This window comes from Ptiloglossa arizonensis, chromosome 9, assembly GCF_051014685.1.
Source record: "Ptiloglossa arizonensis isolate GNS036 chromosome 9, iyPtiAriz1_principal, whole genome shotgun sequence".
Classification (NCBI taxonomy): domain Eukaryota; kingdom Metazoa; phylum Arthropoda; class Insecta; order Hymenoptera; family Colletidae; genus Ptiloglossa; species Ptiloglossa arizonensis.
The window spans coordinates 6,391,309-6,416,675 of NC_135056.1; the positions used below are offsets into that span (position 1 = coordinate 6,391,309).

Below are 25,367 nucleotides of genomic sequence, written 5' to 3' on the forward strand. Positions count from 1 at the left end.
ATTGTACATCTCTGGATACAAACACACAGATTTCTTCACCAGATTGTATAATTTGGCACAGTTGTGACAACAATCTAAATTTTTTTTAAGGATCTTACTTTGTTCCAATCCAAAATACATAGAGCAAGCGTATAACTTTTGAGCATTCGCTGAATTAATTTAGCATCCGTTTGATTCATGAATAAACTTTACATTTTTTGAGCTTAGGCATATTATTAATATTATATATATAAAAGATTTCTTTGTTTATAAATTAATAAATAAGTACTTTGTAAAAACAATGTTAAGGTGTTATTTCGAACATTGTTAATTGTAACGCGGTATTTTCCCACGAAGGTTTTATACGCCTTCTAGGGGAAATATTTATGACGCAAAGTTTCGATGTGTGTACATATTGAGTGAACTTTCAATAGTGGGACGTGATAGTTCATTACCTTTCTTTTTTCGATACGTGTGAAGTTTCTTCTACCGCCGAGAGTAATTATACGTTCTTCCATCGAATGAATTTAAACAATCGCACGCAGTTCAATCGTAGCGACTCAACTGACCTATTCCACTTATCCGAAGTATTAGGTTACTCCATAATAAATTATTTTTCAGTACATTATCGAAGTAGGAATACACAACTTTTTGTTAATTCTACATCGGATGTGTAATTTCGACTTTTTTCTACAAATCTATCCCGCCTATTCCTTGTTACTATTCGTTATACCTTATTCTATAAAACTATGTCGAATACTGCATTTGAGTTCTAATATAGATCGAAAATAAAAATTCTTCTGCGTTGTTTATAAAGATCATGGTCGAAGTCAATATGTTTACTACCAAATATTGTGGTAGCGAAAATTGAAATGTCATTGACATTTATAGTCATATAAATTGATAGATATACTATATCGATGAAACAAATGTTGATTATCCTTGTATTTTGTTTTGGATAAAGAAACATTCAAATTGCTGTTGGACCACTTCCATCTATTGATCTTGCAACAATACCGCCGTGTTATATTAGTGAAAAAATTATTAATAATAATTGTTTACCATTTCAGTAGTTAATTCCATCTTACAATATTTAAAACAACTTCAATCCATTTACATCAAAAGGCTGCGGTATTAAACTTATTAATATCACCTGCAACCTGTTTTTCGTATATTTATCTTTTCGTGATAAAAATATCGTATATGCATTTGCAAGATGATAAAATTAACGTATACAATCTTCAAATTCATTTTATGACCGTTAATTTTGTCATTTTACGAATGTATATATAATATACATGTACATATACAACTTACGTACACATGTACAGGTTTTAATACGCAGAAACAAGCAAAATTTTGATTATGTATAAAATGTTTTAATAACAAATAAAAGATAAACAACTTTATATCTGTTATTTGTCGAAGAAAAGTTAGAATGCCAAACCCAACATGAAGAAATTATTAACAACACTGAAAAGTAATAAAAAAAAGTTATTGCATTCCTCAAAGTCGTGAATTCGTTAAACAAGTTCTAACAAACAGACTAAGTCACTAATAATCGTTAATAGTTAATATGACTTTAAATATGTTTTTAAAACACAATATTGCTTATCTCTGCCAGTACATTCAACGATACAAGTGAGTCGAATACCTTATTTGTAACATAAAAATAATTCTTTACGATTTCTAAATATATATTTCACTTACTTTCACTTACGTTGAAGTAACTGAGCTCAGGGTTCCAATCAAGTTATTTCCACGCACATGATTTCCGTGAAAACATAAATGAGACGGCGCAGGCGTCGTGTATGTGTCAAAAAGACATACTTCGTGCGCATGTGATGTCCTGAGGATATTCAAGCCCAACCAGTAGAATTATATATTAATAATTATTTTAAAGTGTACCATATAAGTAAAGAAAAATTGTGTTACACGTATCACATAGTTAGGTCATCTAGTCGAACTCTTTGCTGCATTTTCTTTATACCTAATTAAAATCGCGCACAGTACATAATTAAACAACTTATAGCGCGACATGCTCTACAGAGAACAGTTTTGAAAGCACTCGGTAGTAACAAATCCATTAACCGATTAATGTATGTGTATATATATAAATATAAATTTTGCAATTTTTCGCGGATAATTTATTTTGTTTTAGTATACAAACACTCCTGTGTTCCTAAGAGACTGGAGTACACATCAGAAAGCTTATTTTTATGTTAACTCAACTAAGTTGCAACAGTTCTCTGACAACCGATCTCAAGAAATCAATTTTTATTCTCAAATACTATTTTTATCATTTTCTTTAAAAAAATTAACAAAAATGTATATTTCAACTTTATGCATTAATGGATTAACTTGAGGTACGTGGTATGAACTTATTGTCAGGCACAATCATAATTCTTGCGATACATCGATAAGGTTCGGCTCGGGATCCCGTAAGCATGGTGCTAAATAAAAAACGAGATTAAATTGTGCAAAAGTCATCTACTTAATTAATCTCCAAATACAATATAGTCCTTTTCGAAATAACCCTTTAGAGATACAACACACTCGCGCAAACAAGTTTACTATTCCTAGTAGCAGTATCAAAAGTCAGTCTTTATAAGGTTCTTTGTGGCGTCGACCTCAGCCTTTTGAATATTGTCAGTAGTCTCAAAATGATTACCTATGATCTCCAATTGTAAATCTCGAGAAGAAGCTACAAAGTGACAGGTCATGCGAATACGGGAGAAGTTATTGTAATATTTTTACAGACATTTCGTTTCCATGAGTTTATTACTCGTCGTGGGAAATTTTTGGATTCAATCTTTGCACACAATTTCCTCGTGTTCAAATTTTCCATAACAATAATGCGAATTTCTCAGCTATCGTTCACAGTGTTAAACGTTGATATCGATGACAGATGCATGTCTTTTCATGTCCAATGTTAATTTAAGATCTCGTAGAAACCGAGTACGGAGACCGAGGCTCGTCTTCCACCGTTTCTCATTTTCCGAAGACGTCATGCGTTAACGAAGAAGATTGAATTCGAGATAATGAATCAACATCAAACGCATTTTTAATTTTTTGGATCTTCTTAAATATTTTGTATTGCGTATACACATACATGTATATTATTAGTAGTAAATTTTGAATAAATACCTGAATCTTTTAGAAGCACTTAAATAAATAAAGCTAATGTTGAGTTTTTATAAATTTATAATTTTTACTAACAATGAAACAATAGTATTATGAACAATAAACAGTTGGAAATGCATTTACATAAAAGCAGACGTTTTATCTACAAATAGTTCGATCTTCTTCAAATCAATATTAACGTTACTTTTGCATTCTGTTACAAAATCAATAAACATCAATCACACCGTAATAACGGTCAATCACAAGCGCCAAAATCTATATAAATTTGTTCCTCTCCCTTATTGATTAACTAGTATGCACATGATTCACATTTCTTATTCGAAAGGTGACGAATCGCATAGTATACGACAGAAATGAATTTCATTCGCTAATAAAAATAAAAATTTTTATATTCGACATCGTATCTTTAAAAGAATATTATCAATGAATTACTGAGAATGACCTGCCAAAAGTAAGTCCAAACACAATCTTATACGAACTATTTTTAATTTTATGTATTTGAAACTTTTTCGGAAATAATACATACTTATAACGTATAAGTATAAATAATCCGAATACGATCATGTTTGGTCTCATCTTGATCGAGAGAATCTCGTTAATCGATTAATGATACTCTCGTAAAGATACAGTAAGAAATATAAAAACTTTGGTTTTGCATTAATGGCGGTCACACCGATACGCGGGCGCCATCGCTTTGAAGTTCAGCGATCGAGCTCCTGTAATACGAAACGCGCACGCTGTTATATTTAATTTTGTTGCATTTCGTTCACTCTCCTTGTTCGATAGTTCATGCGTGGATGAGTCTGAAGTGAATATAAAAAATGGTCGATTTCTGAAATGAATTCGCAACCGACCCCGACTATATGCGAATGTTCGGTTTCAATTTTTTGCGTATAGTCGGGCACTACTGAACCCGACTTCGCCAACCAGCGATTATCGACTTTTAACAGAATTCCAAAAGCATTCGTACTGGCCTATATGGGTACAAATATCCATTGGTACAACCATTGGGTACAAATACCAACAAATATTGCGCGATATTCCTCTACTCTTGCAGTACAAGAGACTCGAATTTCATATTTATGACATTGGTTATGTTTAAGTCATTGCGACGCGATGGACTATGCTAAGGAATTTTCAAAACTTCGCAAAAGCTAGCAAACTGAAATTTTATAGTCGATTTTAACTATGAACGAAACCTTGGTCCTGGAGTATGATTCTCTTTCGAAACGAGAGTTTATGGAATGACATCGATCAGACGAAGCTCCTTTAAGAAACGCAAAGTCGATCGATCCTAAGCCGACCTAAAGCAATGGTTAGAATATTTTAAGACTCCGAGGGTGTAGTTTTCATTGATTTTCAGAAAAGCAATACTGATGTAAACAAGGGATGTTTTGCTGACTTACTAGGACAATTGCGTTCATTTATCGAAAGAAAACGACAAGGAAGACTTATCGAGACTTGAGACTCCTTCGTGGCGATGCATCAGTTCATACAGTTCGTGTTACGAAGGCAACAATAAAAATAGTACGGATATTTCGTGTTAAGTTACCCACTTTACAGCCTCGAGGTTTAGAATTTTAAATTTAGAAAATTTTAAAATAAAGGTAAACAATCATTTTTACTGGTATACATGCAGTTATTCGAAAAGTTGTATAATTGCTTTGCCTTTTAAAGATGAATGTAAACAATAATTTTTAACCAAATATATATACACTTACTCGCAAAATTGAGCGTATACTTACGCAAAAAAACAAAGAAGTATTGTATTTATGAAATTCCTATATTTTAAGTAATACTTTGCAAAAAATAATAAAATGTTCAAACAAATGTGACACACACGAATGCGCGTATACATAGATAAATAGTAATTGGTAACATAACTACTATATAACGTTTAACTTAATGTTTTAATACTTTCGTAAAACAAAATGAAATGTAGTATTCTTTCCGAAATATTTGTCTTTACAGTTATTTATTTGCAGCGGTCCCAAACGCTCGGTGGTCCCTTAACCAACGAAAGGACTTTTTAATTTATTTGAAATCTGTAACTCGCTCGAAGGGGGGGGTTATTTTCATTTATGGAAATTATTTAAGAAATACCGTTGGCCGAAGCCAGTTAATAATTTATCGTTCAATTCACAAATCGATGCTTCTATATTTCCATTCCTTTCGTCCTAGAAGTAGAAAGTTTCCTTTATTCGTTTAAAATCGAACGAAACCTGCAAACTTATGACAGTTTGCGTCTCAGGCTCCTGAAATGTACAATCCATTGTTCAAATGTTCATCCGACGATGTTCGTTTCCTTCGTAAGTGTATTACGAATGTACCGAAATACAAGGAAACTGTACTAAAAAGTAATAGAGGATTTTCGATCCGGTAAAGGAGCTTTCGTAACGTTGATACGTAACTCGACGCTCGTATATTAATCCGCGGCGAGTGATATGGGCCAGCGATCGCGCGTGGAATATTCCGCTTCCTGATGCAAATAGGTTGAACATCGACAGGATCGTAAGGAGAGAGACACGTGTCGAAAAAGCGAAAGCCACTGGCTACCCCTGCTCGTTACCAGTCCCGCGAACTTCCTTTAAATCGCAAACGGTTCGCAGCCGGTTGCCCCCGCGGACCCGTTCGTTCTCCAAAAATTCCCTCGAATCAGGGTCACCCACGTACACGTGGTCGGTCGCTAGCACATGCACGGCAAAACATAACAACGGAGCCGTACGGTTTGATCGCTCGTGGGGGACGAGGCAGGGTTGAGAGTAAGGGAAAGGAGGTAGAAGCGAGGAGAGGAGTGAGGGTTCCTTCCAGAAGATGTGGCAAACACGAAGTCGCCTCGGTAGAAAGCGTAGAGGGGTTATTTCGTTTCGTCTCAGCGTGGTTTCCCAAGCGGCAGCCTCGCTCGCTGACTGGCATCGTCTACCGTTCGGCACACAGTCGAACTCGTTCGCCACTGGACGACAGACGTCGCGGCGTCACCGTCGTCCTTCGCTCCGAAGTCCTTCCCGTACCAGCTGAAAATTAGCGGCCGTCATGCTCCGTCATGGCATCGAAATCGGTTTCCTCGTCGCGTTTGTGTCAGTGTTCGCGGGCAGAGGCACCGGTTGCGCATTCTGCGAGAGGCTGTCGCAGCAACAGTTGCAGCTGCGTCAGCTACAACAGTTGTCCCAGCAGCAACCGCAGCAACAGGGATACAGGACGATCGGCAGCCCGAGGCCCTTCGGCGCCGAGAAACCGACCAGAGTGCAGGAATTCAACAGGACCGGGGTGCTGCACCCCGAGTACCAGATACCAGCCACCATTCGACCCGGCAATGTGTCTCAGTGAGTACTGGCTACCCTATTCCCTTCGATTATCATCCTTGTCTATATCGGAACCAGGGTACTCGTTCCCGAACTACCGCCGTGAAAATTCACTCGATCGAACGTGTTTGCTCTTCCAGAAACGTTCCACCGAGAATCCTCTTCGGAAATATTATTCAAATTGAATCAATTTTTTACACAAATCATACCCACTTGGCTTTCAGACAAAGCGTACAATCTCCTACCCATTTGGTCGACGTACCAAATATCGTTAGATTTATCATTTTCTTTCTTCTAATCGATATTTCACTGCCCACGTCACAAGCTGAATTACTTTGCGTTAATGCGACACAGATACTACGGTTCAATTTATTTGGATTGTCAGACGATGTAACAGGAATGTAAATATCTGCATTACATTTCCCAGAACGTATCGCATCTACGACTATCGTGGATCGAAATGGACTACAACGATTAATGCACGTACCCTAGAAACAGTCGATTCAATTGGATAAGCATCATTTGCACGCGAGAAAATTAATCGTAACGTAAACATTATTATTGTCTCGTTGAAACAGAAACCGTATTAAAAATTGCTGTACTTCTCATTCGTAACGAGTAGAAAAAATTCAACGTAATCTTGTATAATAATTATACGTTTTTGAGTCATTAATAACTGTATTACAGCGACGTGATCTTTATTGTAGTCGAAGTCGTGGTCCGAACGATGCAGAGGCAATACCACGAACTGTTATAATAATGATTCAATAATAGTGAAATGCAATTTTTCCCTCACGTAGCTACACTTAGTTCGATCTAAAATTAACCGAAACGTAAGAAAGGTGCATTCACTTTTTGCCGAACTATAGAAACAATTCGTGCGAATTTCGTTTGTGCTACACAGCTTGTTTACCATGCACGTGTACCAGAGTCCATGGAGGTCCGAACGTTTATACAGAAACGTCATGCACCCCGTGCCACGTTTCAACAACCATAGCACAGATTTTACAAACACAATTCGATTCACTTTACTGGCGAATGATATAATTCTCTGCGCATTTCATGCGCTACCGAACAAAGAATTTCCTGCACGCTTTTCTTTAGTGGCAAACCTTTTCCCAGAATGTTTATTAGTATTAATTAATAATAATGTACACATTGTTGTTTCATTGTGTAGCATAAATAACGCGATATATTACAGTTTTTATAATTTTATTTAAATTATATCAAATTTATTTATCTAACATGTAACATACCTTTGAAAGAGAGAATGAAAATACTTTTATGTTTAGTAAATTTTCATCAAACTTGATTGTATTATTTTTAAAACAAATAGGGTGCAGTTTCTCTCTTCAATAATTATATGTTTAATAATAGTGTATCCAACGATCGTATAATCTATTCTTTATCTTGTAAAAACTTTTCTGAAAGGTTTGTATTAATAAGAAAGTTTGCAAGTATTATATTCTATATCGTTATCAAAACCTAATACGTAATTGTACGTATAATTTGTTGTAATATCAATACGTTATTACGAAAAAATTTAAATGAAATAATTAAAATAAAGAAAAACGTCGCGCAATTTAATTACTTCGAATCTTCGGTACAGTTTTTCGAAATAGAATTTTGCAACGGTATAAATTTTACCGAAAAGTAGTAAAATCCGGCTAATAATAATATGGAAAATTTTTGCAATACATCACCACCAATAATATTTTATTATTGTCGATTGAAAAATAATAGAATCAGAATAGTGTTAATAGATACTGAAACAACAAATTTTGTACACTGATATTGTCGTTAAACTCTTTACTTTCCCGCAATGGGTCCACGACACTTAATGGTCCGATGCGTCGCGACGCTACGCGTCATAAAGTTTTACTATCAGATGGTTTCCACGAAACTCATACACGAGTCAAATTGCACATTTGCTGCAAACATTCAGACACTGAACTACGTATTAAACTTGAACTTTATATACGTATATATATTTAAACCTTCGACATATGCATGACCTTATTAAGTGCTTTTGCGAATTCGAATTAGTCTGAAAATGTAGAAAATGAAATTCGTTTGTCCTAGTTGCGAAATAGAAACAAGGATGAACGATATTGAGCTACTTGAATATTAAACATAATTGACCCGATTGCAACGATCAATAATTCAGAAGCGAAGCTAAGAATATAACTTTTTTAAGCGTAGCAAGGCATTTTCAATTTTATATAATTTACTCAACTTTTTCGTGTTGTACAATTGAAGATTATTCTGTGCAGAATGTAAATAATCTATGAACATGAATTTTAAGAATTAACGGAATTGATGGTTTCAGAAGTATTAAATAATTGATATGACAATTATGCTTTGTACCAGAGTTGGCCAATGATCGATTATTTTGTGATTACTTTTATAATTCATTAATAATAGTAATCACGATAATTACGATCATTGATCAATCAATAATCTCTCAAATTAATCAATAATGATAAATAACACTTGAATCTATTCAACTTGTATTATTAATTCAATTACCAGCAAAGTATAATCATTTCACAATTAACGAATACTAAATTAAGTATTTCTAAAGATTACATTGGCTTTGAATATTAACATTATTTATAACATCACAATTATTATAACATTACTCACAATCTACTAACTTTCAAAACTCGTACCTATAATTTATTTACACAAAACCTGCATTCACTCATTTAACATAATATAAGAATCGGAAGTGAACAAAAAAAGTTCGTAATATTCATATAATGGTACGGACAAGTTTTGTAAAGTGTATTACATCTATATTATTGAAAAGAAATATTTCCAACGTTAACTAACAATTTAATACTCATAAGACACTTAAACCTAACATATCTCTTGGAATACCGCAATTTTAATGATGTACACAGTGTCTGAAATGAGATTAAGTTAAACTACAAAATCCCACGAATTTTTAAATATTTCCAAAAAATACTTTTAGAAAGAACAAAATAAACTTGAAAAATATACTTAGAAGAAAGAGTAAAACAAAAGAAATATCCAAAATAGTTAATTACAGTATTCAGCTCCCTAGATTAATCGCAGACATTATTTAGCAAGAATAGTCCGTTGCGCAACAAATGTTAAGCCACCTCGCCTTTTCGTCGTAATGTTTATATTTTATTACATTTTATTCTTCTCGTTTCCCTCGTCTATAAACTGTATCCCCAAGAGAATCTAGTAATAAGATGGTTAAATAAATAAATAAATGAGAAATCTATCTATTTGGGCATTGAACGCGAAAAGGGGCTACGGTATAGAATCCAAGAATGCAAAGAAAAACGAGTGCGATGACGACAGATGTGTCTATGACGCGCGTGCTCGTTTGTCTGCCGTTGAAAGCGTCGCGGAACGGATGGTTTCGCGGAACAGGCCAAGAGAAACTAAACTCTCAATGAAAATCACGAGATTTGCGTTTTTAGCCAGAGAGTAAGGCACGGAGCACGATTACGATCACGATCACGATCACGAAATATAGCAGTATTCTCGTTAAATCTGTTCAGTCGCCGCCGTAAGTTGCGCGAGTAAGGCTAGGCACGGACAAGTGTAATGCAACGTGTAATGTATCACACAATGCAACACGAACTTTATGCGCGTGTCACGAACGTTTCACAAATCTAGCTGGAAACAATTGAAATCTACAAACGAATCGTTCACGATGAGAAAACGTTTATTTATACAAATGGTTTCGCAATGGAATACTATTTAATTATTCCTGAAGAAGGTTTTCGTGTTAGGTCAGAACATTGAAAAAGTAAATGCGTTATATTACGTCAGAGACTTTTCTCATGATTTATTTATATAACTTCAATTGTATAAATCAGGAATAAATAAACTCCTTAGTGGAGTTTGCTTGTGGTGAGAGCGACGCATTTATTTGTTTATTGTTAAGATAAAGGCGTTCTTTAGAAATAATTCAATTGTTTTCAGATGAATATCTATTTAAGTTTATCTATTTCTGATTTGTGTCATTAATTTTTATTCAAATTGTCAAGTAAGGAAAATACTACGAGTTGTTCTTCATCTTGTATTAAATCTTCATAGGAATGTTATCAATGGATTGATCAAATTTTCGTCGTTGAAACAAAATCAAAACACGACATCGTTCGAACAATTTTCACTTATACTTATTGTTGGAATAATCTGAACTTCACTGGTGCAATTTTGAAGTTATGGAAAAAAAAAATAAGATGATTATTATTTGGTATCCAATTGCTTGCATAGTATTCCTGAAACTTCCTGCCATAGCTTTACTAAAAAATCAGTTCTGCGACACTCGACCGTCACCAAATGCTAGAATCATTTAGTCTCAATGTCAGGCAAAATGTAATCTGATTAATGATTAAGAATTGTAATTACCGTTTGATCGAACCAATGTCAAATGTATGTCATCGTTAATACTAATTAAAATAATTGATTCATTAATCATTAATCACGAAACAATTACTTTTTTTTTTTATTCCAATTAAACCAGTACGTTAATAATAAAAATATTAAGACGAAAACATTCGGCAAAGCTAAACTATTGTTTCATCGAATTATTACAAATTATTGATTTATATTTACTGATTGAAAATGTATAATAGTTTATTCGTTACTATTACTAATTAATCTTTGCGGCGATTCATTAATTAATGATTCTAATTACCACTTTTACATTTATTAATCAATTACTGTCCAACTCCGAGTTCTGTACGTTTTCCTTAACACGTTGTCTGCCAAGTCAATTTCAAACAATTTTCTCTAGAAGCAGCTCTGGATGTCTTCATAATGTATACTTTTAACGCAATACCTTTGTTATGACCAACTTTACCAGAAATTTCTGCAGAAACCATACTTTCAAACACAAGCTGAATTTCTACGTAGTGTTATTCATACTTGAGTATCATAGTTTAAGAAATAACCTCGCAGTAACCGAAACATCGGTACCATACATACATTATTGCTCAAAAGCATTTGGTGATGTGTCCAATACAATAAAATTTTATTTCTATTTACTAAATAAATGTAATCGCACCTTTCGACTTACATGTATTTTTATTACAAATATTTACTTTAATAAAGATAATAAAATTACACGTACTATTAACATCTTAAAGATAATCATAAAGCTTTTACTCTTTTATCAAACGTACCTGTAACAAATAATCAAATACTTATAACCGATAGTGTATATGTATGAAATGGCAATCGATGCATTAAGTACTGTATTGAGTCCAAATCCCTGTCACAAATCATTTAAAATCATTTGCACAAGGGTAATCTCGTATTTTTGACCTAAAATGGAGGGATTTTACTCGTATAATTTCGTTTCTACGAAGAAATAATCGGTTAAGAATAAAAATTAGTAAAGTTCACTAGAGCACTTTAGTGACATACATACATATCTGTTTTCCAAACGGTAAAATTATTATTATATAAATTAGTTTCTAACCATTGAATAAACCATCGTGAAGAAAATATTTCAAAAATTAAGAAAATGATATCGCCTTGATCAGAAATATTCAATTTCCTGACTTCCTTTTTCTTTTCTCTTAAGTTAGCTACAGAATGTTCAACATTTTAAATTGATAGTAACACATAACTGTTTAGATACATGTATTTTTCTCAAAAATATTTACATTTCAAATCTACCGATCGTGTAATTTTTTAAGTATTGAGCGCATATAATATAGTGCATATAATTGAAAAAATGCTACTGAAATTTAAAAAAGAGGAAAGAGCCTATTGTTGAATTTTATTTTTACTCGTGATCAATTTATGATCAACCAGAGATACGACGTCCACTCGGTACACATTTTGTCATTTAAAAAAATTTATTCTCTTCCTGTTCCTCCGGACTCAGCTCTCCGTTTGTCTTTTTTATAATGACATCGCTACAGTCTTTCAGTGGTCGGCGTTCGTCGTGATGTCGAACATAATTATACGGTTCCTTGACTATCGCCACGCCCATGGCCATCATTATTTGTAAAATTTACTCGAAACCTTCATTGAAGATACAAGAAGCCGAAACAGTCGCAATTTCAATTATTCTAGAATCACAGTGTGTATGTTCGCAGCGAATTGTCAGATTATCCAATTTAAATTTTCATTATTACTTGGAGAGAATTCTCCGAGATATTATTTGAGTAAATCATCTACCGTAAGATCTTCGTAAATGGATTTAATTGCTTTTTACATTTTTGCGTTCAGAGAAAAACTATGTTTAAAATTTTTGAGGCACCATGATATTTATATACACTGACAAAAGATTCGCTTAAATATTCTCCAGATTTGTTAATTTTTTGAATTTTTCAATAAAATTTATGATACATTTCAAAGACTATATTTTTTAAAAATGCTAACGAAAAGAAATCTAACAATGAAAAGAATTTTTTGTATATGTGTCTGTAGATTTATATATATATATATATATATATATATATATATATATATATATATATATATAAAATTTTAATCGATGATACTTTAGATTTGAATATTATATTCTCATATTAAGGTCTGATTTGATTTTGAGCAAAATCAATTTATAGAGAACAATAGTCTTACTTCTTGTAATTTTCTGACTTTTACGAAATGTATATTTATAAACGTTATTTGTAAACGCGGAAAAAATGTTTCAAATAAATCTTAAAGAGAATTAAACTTTACGTAAAAAAGTTATATATACATTTTTTCTGCACTTTATCTAATGGAAAAGAAATTTAATAAACATTTGTTCAATGTATACTTAAACCACATTTTTTCGTCGGGAAGTATCGTAAGGTTTTCGCCTGTATTAATTTTACATCAAATTACCAGACTGTCTCTTTGATAACGTATCGACGTTGACACACATTTTTCTCATTAAAATTAGTAATTTCACTCTATTCGTTAACTTGAACGTTAACGCGCGGCAAATTTTCAACAAAAACACGTCCAAACATTGAGTACAAATTCCTTTGTGTTCGCAAAGAAAATTACACTTTTCTGAACCGTTCGCTAAATATTACGCACAACACGAAACTCGTGAATCGTTTATATCGCATGTTGCATTAAGTGTAGCATTACACCTGTCTGTACCCAGCCTAATCGTAATTTACAGCGGAAGAACGAGAACATTTTCTTGGGCGCTGGATTTAGCCTGTGTTTTCTTTAGAGGCACATTAATATTTCATGACAAATCATAATCAATGATTGAAAATATGAAACAAAATAAATAATTTTGAACTTTTTCATATACACCAGTTTCATATGGTTATAGTACTTAATATTATTTGTTTCGGTTATCCATACACCGATGTATAGAGACGAGAAAATTTCTCATGTAGGTCAAAGTTTCAAATAACAAATAAAAGATAAACTTTCGATGCTTTATTTGTTGAATAAAAATTATAATCCGAATGATACAATTAAATTATGTTACACGTTGAACGAATAAAGTACCCGAATAATTGTTCAATCGAATAGAAGTTCTTATAAATCGCTGTACAAAATTTTTCTTCGTCGTTTGTTATTTGAAAACAATGTTATCCATCTCTGCTAACATAGAATAATAATGAAATAGACTACGGAACACATTTGGCGGGCTTTGCATATGCTGTATGTATTGCAATAACATATATGAGAAAATAGTCTAATAATGAACTGATAACGAAATCCGACTTATTTTTTTCTTTTAAAAATCAAAATTTCCATCATTGTGTTACATATTATGCAAATACGTATATAATTTTTCTCAAATAAAATACAATTTCAATTCCTAGCTCCTTTTTTCCATTTTTACATGTACGTACATATTTCTCTCGATATTATTTTTTAAGATAACATACGCTCGAATCGAAGTTAGATCGGTAACAGTATTTTAGCTGAATCGCGCCTCTTTCGCAAGATTTTCAGCATACTTTGTTTCCTTATCACACGTATGCGTACATCTTCGCATAATAGGTTGCTGAATAAGTTTTGTCGTCCGATAAGAAATGGAGCTAAGTTCGTCGTTTTATTTTTCTAAAAATGGTGCTACCGTTCGACGAACAAGTGTGAAGTTTCTTACGATAGATCTGTCGACTCATTATATGTACACTTGTTCAAAATTGAAGTGTCGTACTGTTTTCTTTTTACAATGGAGAAACGCGACAGAACTTATCGAACAACCTATTACACGTGCAACGAAAATGTTGAATAAAAATAAATAAATAGATAAAAACAAAGTGCTTTCCATTCTGACAATTTCGATAATCACAAAAGAATGTAAAGGTGCAATATACGACGAAAGGAGAAGTGTTCCGCGATTAAACAAGTTTTGGAAACGGTGTTCTCGACCAAGCCGCGCAAATAGGCCGTGGCGACGCTGCGCGTAATAGGCTGCGCTATCGGCGCCGGATTTCGACGAAAGTCGCGAAACGGCCTCGCGGGCCGAATGACAGAATCAATTCGAGTTTGCCGTGGGACAAGCCGGCCGCCAAAATTAGACGACGGGGGTCGTGGCTGCGCGACCCCAGACGCCGCGACGCCGACATTGTGTGTAGACGCTAATTTTACAATAGCCGTTTCAGTGCCAGCCCGTGAGCGAAAAGCACGTGCGGCGTCCCGACGCTCTCTCGTACGATGCTAACGGGATGAGCCGCGACGACGTCCTAGGGGATGGCTGGAGCGAGGAGGGGGGGATAAGATAGCGAAAGTGAGAGCGAGAGTGGCGGTGCGCGCGAGAAAGACGCACCGACCGCTATGCCGAGGCGTAAACTTAACCGGTGCGATCTTTAAAGGGGGACTTTTGCACGGGCACGATCACACATTATGACTAAATATAAACGGCGCACTGCATTTGTGTCTTGACTCCTATCTCCATGCGCGCGTGCACGTCGGCTGATTCCAAGATTATACGGTTATCGGGTAATTATTTCGATTTAGATCCGGGACACTGTTTCAGAAGATGATCCTTGGCAAACGTGACAGCGCGCGACCCTTATTTCGTCATTACGATTTCAACTCCACAGTAACGATCCGTACTTGCGTCAACTTGGATTTGCAATACGTTTTTCATTCTTGGCAAACGAATGAATCGCATTGACACTGTTCAAATAGCAATATACACCATCGGTAAAAAGTTTGGAACATTTTGGTGTTTACAGAGTTTAAGCTTTTTGCTACAAATACAGGGGAATGTTATTGAATTTGGACCACTTTGAAGAATTTAATTTTTATTAGGGATTAGTAAGGAGGGACCTAAACTAGGTAATTGAATTTTGTGCAATTCGTTCGACATGGAAAAATTTATAAATCGAGTACATGTAATTGACCGAAGTAACTGGGTTTTTCTATTGGTACAAAATGGCGTCAACTATTCTAAGTTGGACCACTCGATAAATGGTAAAAGCTATCAAATTTTTGTTTAGAAAAAAGGAAATGCCTGCAACGAGCCGATCTAAATGCAGATAATAGATCACAGTCGAAACTAGGCAATTTTACCAAAACGTTAGAAATTTATGCCTAATTGTTAGACCTATTGAACCTAACGATGGATTAGACTAGAAGAATTCTTAAAGTTTCTGACTTTCGTCTACAGCTGAGTAGTTGCGGATCTTTCGATAAATATTTGACTGTCAACTAACGCAAAACTAACTGTTAACTGTGTGTTTCCTCCCTTGCAAAGAGATGAGCCAGTCAAATAATCAGGTCATTCGCGCTGGAAAAGAAACCAGTATTGTTTCACGGTTTCAACGCTACCCTGGCGAATCAATTCCAACAATTGCGTGGTCGGTTCTTGGAATTGACTCTCCTTTAATTAACCTTACGCTCATCCTGGAGAAAAACTTCCTGTTGCAGAAATTGAAGGGCCAATCGCATACGAATTACCCTCCAAAATATTCTTCTCCGTATTCGCAGTATGATCGACGCGGAAGGTTTGATTCGGGGGGTAAATACATTCTATCTTCGATCATCATGAGGAATAGAAACCAATCCGTTTAAGGTCGATACATACGTGCGATTAAAATATTAGAGTCACAAATAAATATAGATTAAGATACACTTTCAAAGTACAAGTACACGCAAACACAAAATTGTTAACGGAATTGAATTAATGATTCAATATTAAATTGGCGGATGATAAGTTCAAACGAATCAATTCTGAACTTTACAACCTTAGACGGATTAAAATAAAAATACCCGCGGTTAGCTCTGGACACTGTAAATAATGACTACTGAAACAAATTGTGTAGCTTCATGATCTACTTAACGCTGTAGATAACGTTTACTACCAATCGAACAAGACAAATTTTTCCTAAATTTAAAATTACGAAACTGGTCTGACATATGCGACGATCCAGTTTAAGCTATTTCATTGAAAATTTTACTCTTTTCTAATTAAAATATAATACTCGAGAATGATGTGTTCCCCAAGCAAATTAATAGTTAACAAATCGGACCGAACGCTTGACCTACATTCCAAATTCGAAAGGATTATGTAAATGCTCAATAAAATAATGATTATTGTATAATTAAAATTGGCATTGGAGTTAACAAAATTGCACATTTCGATGTTTAAACACAATACTTGCTCGTAAATTTTTAATTTTCTTAAACTTTAAACAAAATTTCGTAAATAGTTTAATCCATCTGTTTTCTACTACCATGTATAAGTTGTTTCTAAAATAAATAACGAATATTCGGCAATACATTCGAATCGTTTTAGTTAATTAAAATGTCATGTTCAATTGTCTGCAAGCGCTTTCGTTTTCAATTTACACTTGGAAATTATACATTAGTGGAAATAGTCTAATATTAAAATAGAATATAAAATTGATTGATATTCGTCAGACAGAAGAGCAACGTGTTTTGTAATCATCGTTACATACTGAATTAAGTTTAAAATCATAATATGGGTTAAATTAGAAGTGATCACTTGCTCTAGGAATCCGCTTCAAGCACATCCTTAGATATAATTACATACAACTCTAAAGGACTAGATAATTCGAAAAGAAAACATTTTTAACGTGTCTATATTTTTATGGTATTTTTGAATCATTTCAACAAGTAAAATTTACTCGTAAAGTTCACTTATTTTCGAAACATACTGTATATATAAATCCATTAACATTAGAAGAGACGGTCGCAATATCATTAATTTTTAATCCTTTTGTTCCATTATCAAGACACGAATAGATGTTTTATATATATCATCGTTTTATAGGTAATCACTTTTTGTACATAATTAATCATCTTTGTTAAAAATAAATGAGTACAATTATTAATACATTGTATTAATACAATGTATTAATGCCTCGGTATTAATACATTGAATGTCGCGTCGTTCGTGTATGAACGGCACCAACGTTTCTTGGTGGGCCACGTTATTTACGTTTGAATGGCTGGTATTATTAGCTAGAAATATGTGTCATACAGAGTGCTAATAAAATGGAGGTTTAATAGTATGGCTCCTTACAAACCGCGGGCTACGCTCGATTCGAGAAAATAAATCTGTGGTTACAAAACAAACGGACGTAATTTATGGATGGAAACTTACAAAACATTAGTGCCAAGACCATATAGACAATTATGTTGATCTCCAATGACATTTTTACGAAATTATCTTGGCACGCAGTGAATATAAACAAAAAATATAAAGTTATTTTTTCTAAAAAAAATGAAAATTTTAAGTTCAGGGAAAATATAGAAGAAAAAATAAAGACATCGGTAGATTACCAAAAGAGGAACAATTTATATGAATTTCAAATAAAGATATTAAAGGGTAAATAAATTATTATATATTGAGTCAAGGATTCTATGATTCTATGATTAACCTCATCGTTAATAATTCCATTTTTAATTATTAAAATGATCGATAATGGTCGATAATTAATGGTACAACCGATCAAAACATAATTCTATATAAAAGAAATAAATCGAAAATATAGAATTAAATTTTTTCATATGAGACTCGGTTTTCGAGAATATCGACATTAAATATTCGCAGAGTTCATGTGCACTTCACTATGTCTTTACTTGATAGATCTTGTGGTTAATTATTGTCTCCAGTCATGTTTATGTTTATAAACACCACCAATGTCACGAATTACTTTGCAACAATTGTAATATTTTACTTTTTTAGTTATGAACAGTCAGTATTTAACAGTATTTCAAACAGTTTCTTTAATAATGAAATTCATCGTACGTAGGTATTCTATTTTCTTGTATATTCTTAATTACTAGTATAATAATCACAAACTTAAACGGAGACAATAATTTACAGCGAGATCTGTTAAATAAAAACATAATTAAGTATACCTATACCTAGCGAACATTTACAGTTAATTTTTTCGATAATCAAGTCTCCAAAATGCAAAAAGATCAAAATGCCAAAAAAGGCATTTTTTTTTGTTTGTGACTTATTTTTTTATGTAGAATCATCCTCCGACCTATGGTACCACCACTTATCAATTACCCTGTATAAAACAATTTTAAAAATACTTATTTTGGTCACTCTTTTCATTATTAATACCCTATATAATTACAGCTGAAACTGTTAATGGCAAAATTAATTATAGCAATTTTTAGTCAATATACAGTACTGTAAATTTATTTAATATCTTTATATGAAATACTTATAAATTACCGTTATTTCATTAGAACATGTGTAATATAGGAAACAGATTTACGTTAGAATGGTATCAGAGTTGGAATACAGCCAAAATGTCATTTGGAAATTTTATTACAAATACCGATTATTTTCATTGTTCATTCTAACCAAAACCATTAAATTCTTCGACATCTTAAATGTTATCGATTTTGTAAAAATTAAAAAAATTATAAATACTTACTGCTTGGTTGAGTTTATCGAATAAAATTTATCAATCAATCAATTAATATCTTAGATGATTATTTAGTCAATGCACGTTATAAAAGTTTATACAACTTTTATTACTGAGAAAGTCATACTAAATTAATTAATGTTTCTGGTACCTGTAATGAAGTTAAATATATGCATTAATAAAACTACATTCAGTATATTAAATATGTCATATTAGATTTATAACAGTTAAGATCATTTATTTTACTTTTAAAAAGTTGAATAAAAATTAATCCTTTTTATAATTTATTTTAAAACTGTTTATCTTTAAAAAATGTATATATTTTTTTATCACTTTTATTGAATTAAGCAACGACCAAGAATGAATATGGCAAAAAATAATGGGCTCACAGGGGTCTTGTTGGGATTTGTTATAAAAATAATAAAAATAATATCAAATAGTATTGGGATTCATTATAAACGTACATATTACTTTGCTTTCAGGTGAAACTGTATCACTGCAACGAAAAAATCCAATAAAATGTGCTACATTTTATTACTTGTAACAGAATGAAAAGTGATAAATGTGTTATAAGTGCAAAACAATGTTGATAAAACTAGAACAAAAACTCAATGAACCTAAATTTAACGAGATGGATGATACTGCTTCTCAGAAATTAAATGGAGGATGTTAGGTTCAACTCTGGGAAGTAGTCTCAGGTCTGGTGCCACATTTCATTTGTTCCTGTATTTAGAATTTAATAAAACTAATAAAGAAAAGGCACGTTCATACAAGTTTGTAGTCTAAAGCGGCATCACAAATTTTTAAGCCATACTACAGGAAGCATTTTTTTAATTTCACTATGTATACGCTTCTTTGTTTCTTCTGAAAGTTCTGCAGACCACAGTTTTAGAAATACTGTCTTAGACGATTATAAAATTGCATGAGTGAATTTACATTTATTTCAAAATTTAACAACTTCAGTACGTTTATTGCCTTTAAAAATGTAACATAGCTAGTGTAAACAACTAGTTATATATATATATTATGTACATATAAAATTATTTAGACTTTTTTCCTATACTAATTTCTGTAACAGTGTGATATACATGACTCAAAATAATTAACAGCTACTAAACTGACTTTATCGTTCAGTAAAGTACACATCGTTTTAAAACCTGGTTTTATTATATGTACTAAATATTTTTTAAAATTGTCACCAAAAATTAAAACATGTCGTATCTCTTGTTTTCCTGTCGAGGGACGAACCAAACATCCAATATGCTGCACAGTGAACCCGAATCTAATATCATCGCCTCACTTGCAAAACAATTATTCCACTAAAATGTTGATTTAAACATCATTTTTATAAAGCGACTGTTTATACCAATAGATAATGGTGTATAGTATTTCATGCAACTGAAGTGTCGTGTTTGATTACGCTTAATATATATCGAGCATCAATATCATACTGGATGCAGATAAAATTATTGCAGGTTCTATTACCTGAGTCCACGCGAAGGCCCGCCTCTCACGTTACTCGTTAGCCCTTGCAGTGGACCAATATCATGGACTGTCAGTTACGTCGAACCACCGGAAAACACCGAAGAAACGGAAGGATCGAAATGTAAGAAATACCAATGGAGCATAACGTGACACTGATTAAATATTTTAACATGTTCGCTACTACGTGTCACACACTTACGTATGTATATACATATCACATCACCGCAGGAGAAGTAACAAGACTAGAACAATGTCCAATGTTTAAGATAGACGAAAGAAATTATTGCAATTTTTTAATATCTCTAATTACGTACTGTTTTAAAGATATAAACCAAAATTTGAACCGAGACTACTACTGCTTCATATGATCCTTCTGCAAGTTACCCCATCATTTTGATTACTCGCAACAACGAGTCTAATATAAAATGTATAGATTAAAATTTGTTTTCTTCCCCAACGGAAGTTGAAATAATTTTAGGCTAGAGCTTTATTGGCCCGTTCACGAATCTATTGTCAAAAATAGTGATGGTTGAAAATTAATTCGACACAACGTTAATTTCAATTAATTTTGAAGTATCATATTTTTTTGAAAATTGAGTTTTAAGCAAAACGAATAGGATTATGTTCTCAATGTCTTTTCTACTTCTAAATTTTCTACAGTTATTAGCACTATTTTTCAAAGAGTTATAAAATGAATAATTTAAAATACAATTAAATATCGCTTAAATTTACATTTCCAACTTTCAGTCAAATCTAAAGTATTATACCAAAAAGTCTTTGCGTGGACATGAAATGACCTATAGGTTACACCTAAAACAAAATATTTGAGAAATAAGAATTCTGCTGTCTTCCAGAAAGTCAAATATTAAAAAATTTTGTAAAAATGTGACACAATGTCACATATCTCGCTAAAAATATGAACGTGTATATTTTGGAAAACATACTAGCTTGTTTAATAACTTTTGTCGTTCGATAAAAACAACCTATTATAGTGATTTAAAAAATTATATATTTATCAACTAATAGGTTCATTATTATATCGTATACTAATCGAATTTCGTATCTACAAATAAAATTAAATACTTAATAAATATATAGTTACAAAATATTTCAAAGTTCTAATCTACAAACATAAAAGTTCTTTAGGACTTTGTATAAATTTTTAGGAATATAAAGAACCATCGGTCCTACACGATGTCTACATAAACAAATGAAGTTCTTAATTATAGACCAGTGCCATATTATTAAATATTGTCAGTTGACTTGTTTAATACATGCACTACATTAAATAAAATTACTACAATAGTAACGTGGTTTGTGACGAACGGTTTCCCAACCAAAGGACGGTAGCGAACGTGTTAACGATAAAACATAATATTATTTGTCAGTTTCTTTACACCGATAATTATTATTCACTAGAACGAATAATTTAAGTAGTATTCATTTTTATTATGTGAAGTAATATTACTACATTTTAGCTCGGATTTATTGGTCGCAGTCTTTAATAAAGCTTCTCTAGCAGATACTGTCTTAGACACGATTAATCGTTTCAAGTCTCCTGTTTATGGAGAATTCTGCACAAACTTAATATAGAAAAAGATATCTTGGTATAATAGTAATTTAGTGACAAATATTTTACAATAAGAAAGAAATATATTGTAAATGCATACATTTTAAACGTGCTCGATTTGAAGCCAAATTATAAAAGAGTTGCCAATTTCTTTGATCCAGTAATTATTTTTCATAAGCGAAAATATTATCGAAATTATATTTTCTCGTACTCTGATACACTTGAGCGGAAATTTTGAACAAACTAAGCCCACTTCAACTTTTAAATGAATGTATTATAATAAATTAAGTAATTCTTTTTGAATTTCATTCGATAACGAAAAGTTAAAGAATTCGATTGGACTACTTAGCAAAAGCTAACATTCTATACACTCATTTTTTCATTTTAAACATAATCATTTCTTGGTTTTCCATATGAAATGGTTCCTCTCGTTATTCTGCATGTAAAAGTACAAAGTGAATGCACGCTCTGCGATATATTTTCATTCTATGCGATATATTTTCGATATATTTAACGATTTGTAAGAAAGAATAATGCAGTAGGTATCTAACAAACAATGATGTAAATACTAATATAAACATAAATATGCTTTATAATGTATTGATTTTTTAATTACCATACTTAAATACTCTCATACACAGAACAGTAAAGAGCTCAATTACTGTGAAAAGATACTATACTGACCATTATTTAATCTTTTTATATTATTCTCGTTACTTTTTCTTCTATTCAAACGTTTCTTATGATGTTCTTTAAATGGATCATAGGTATTCTTTCAAATGTTCAAACAAATTCGAGAATGGATCATCCAACGTTAAATCGCACATTTTTTAGTGTAACCAAATGAAATATTACCGGATAAAAATATTTTAACAATTTTTTTACACTTATTTTAAAGAAATGTTCCTTCGCCATCTGTAGGCGCCAATTTTCGAAAATAATGTTAATGCTACATCAACGCGTACGTGCTATTATTATGTAGGATATGTATCTCCTACAAGGTCTCGGACAAGAATTAATAGTAACCCTTTGCAATAAATATTTCTTATAATATGGTAAATAAGTATAAACATTAAAAATTTACACTTTGTCAATGCCACTTATTGTTGAAAACATTCAAGTGTCCACTGTTCAATGAAAACTACGAGTTAACGGTGAGTATTTAACTGGTTACAAATAAAAAAAATGTCATGAATCAATCCGCATCATAAATTGAAGCTTCTAATGGCGCAAAAGTGCTATTAAAAGTTTCAAAATCAAAACAAATGTCTTTTGTGAGTGGTTTGGCATGCAATTACCTGCACGAAAAGAATAATAGCGCTTTGAACAGTATGTATTAAATAGAATTATTTTAGATGAAATCTAAAGGTACTTAATATAAATAATTTTTTACTGAAAAATTTATAACTATATTTTTTTGTATGAAACACAGATTTTATGTGATCATACGAAAGATCTCCATAAAAGTATCATTTTTTATTCGGTTATTTTGTACACAGTCGGTGAGAACGGTTGATAAAATCGAGTAGAAGATGATTCTTTGTATAAAAATTAATCGAAAATTTCGAATAAAAGTTTTCGAGAAAATAGATTCCTTCGGGTACGGATGCAATTAAGTATTGCAGAAAGAAAGAGAGATTAATCCCAGAGTAAGGGGAATATGGTAGTAAGTAGAACGTGGACCTATTCAGACCTTACGATGATTGACTAAAATGACTCGCAATTACTTCCAAATTAAATCTTTCTGCTTTTTTGCAATGCAACTTAGCCAATGTCTGTTCATTATTCTACTTGTGTTGGTATTCGTAAACATTGACAATGGTATTGCTTAATTGTTAATTTGTTTTACATTATCAGGTAAAACCAATTAAAACAGATAAAGTCATACCGTAGCCAATGCTTACAAACTCTAATGTATAGGAAAAATAATGAGTTAAAATGTATCTTAATAGTACGTAATATTTTTGCAACCTTTATTTAAAACTTTTTCGACTGCATTATTTAAGTTTTCTTTAATAGTATAAAATAATAATCTATTACTTGATTTATTTATAAAAATCATGAGAGGCATATAGAACAATTTATAGTGTATCCATTTACATCGAAGAAAATAAATAATTAAAACGTTGCAGTTTTATTCTTACATGAAATTAAGAATATATAGTAAAACACATGTATATACACGGTAAAAACATGATAAAATATAATTGATCAAATATTTAAGCATTTTAAACAATGTTTAATATTTTAAGAAAATAAAATCATAAAAATAAGTATGGAAAAGATGAAACATGTGTTTTAGATTATGTAAACCGTAATATAATTTGAATTTCTCTTTCCTATAAGAGAAAATTAAAGTTATACAGAAATGTCTAGTAAAATCGGAAGAATAGTTCATCAAAAGAAAGTACAAAAAGAAAAATACAAAGTAGATTAATTAATAATTAATCTACGAAAATTAGATTAAATTCGTATTGTATGGATTATTAAAATTAATAATCGAGGGTAATAACTGAAATGACGCGGTGTTCACAGTGCAATATGAAAGAACTAAATATAACTAAATAATGGTATAAAATGAAAGAACATAATTTATTCATTATTATTCTTATTAATATTGATTTTAATTTTTTGTGTTAGATATTAACCATTTTTCAAGCTATAACAAAGTTATAATTGTACTCAATGTTAATGTTTTCTGACTGACAATTGGTGGAGATGAACGAACATTTAAAATTTAATATTTTTGCAACAAGATGTTCAAAGTAATTTTTATCTCAATCTAAAACTTTAACACAAAAATAAAATGTATATTTGTGTTTGAAACAATACAAAACAATTGTGTTTGTATTGTCAATTAAAGGATTAAAAGTTCAAAGTTTAGTATTTTTGGATCCATAATATTATTACACTTGTATTAAATATGTTCTTCCAATCGAGTAGTTAAAAATTATTTTCTTTGACCAACATTAGTGCTATTTATTTCATAGATCACGCGTTTATTTTCTAAAATAGATATCCAATCTTTTCCCAATATTTCATTTTAAATTGTATTCACAGGTC

General features: G+C 31.9%; 1 protein-coding gene across 3 annotated transcripts in view; it reads left to right on the plus strand.

Annotated features, from left to right (window-relative positions):
- Positions 1-6,067: 6,067 nt before the first annotated feature.
- Positions 6,068-25,367, plus strand: part of Nord (neuron derived neurotrophic factor nord) — a 35,742-nt gene continuing 16,442 nt past the window's right edge. For 2 of the 3 annotated variants that reach the window (XM_076321201.1, XM_076321200.1), the window contains exons 1-2: positions 6,068-6,446; positions 20,725-20,855. In XM_076321201.1, coding sequence (XP_076177316.1) covers positions 6,157-6,446; positions 20,725-20,855 — 421 coding nt within the window. In that variant the 5' untranslated portion in view covers positions 6,068-6,156. Of the gene's footprint in view, positions 6,447-19,731; positions 19,948-20,724; positions 20,856-25,367 lie in introns of all 3 variants that reach the window. The other variant, XM_076321203.1, reaches the window with a different exon arrangement.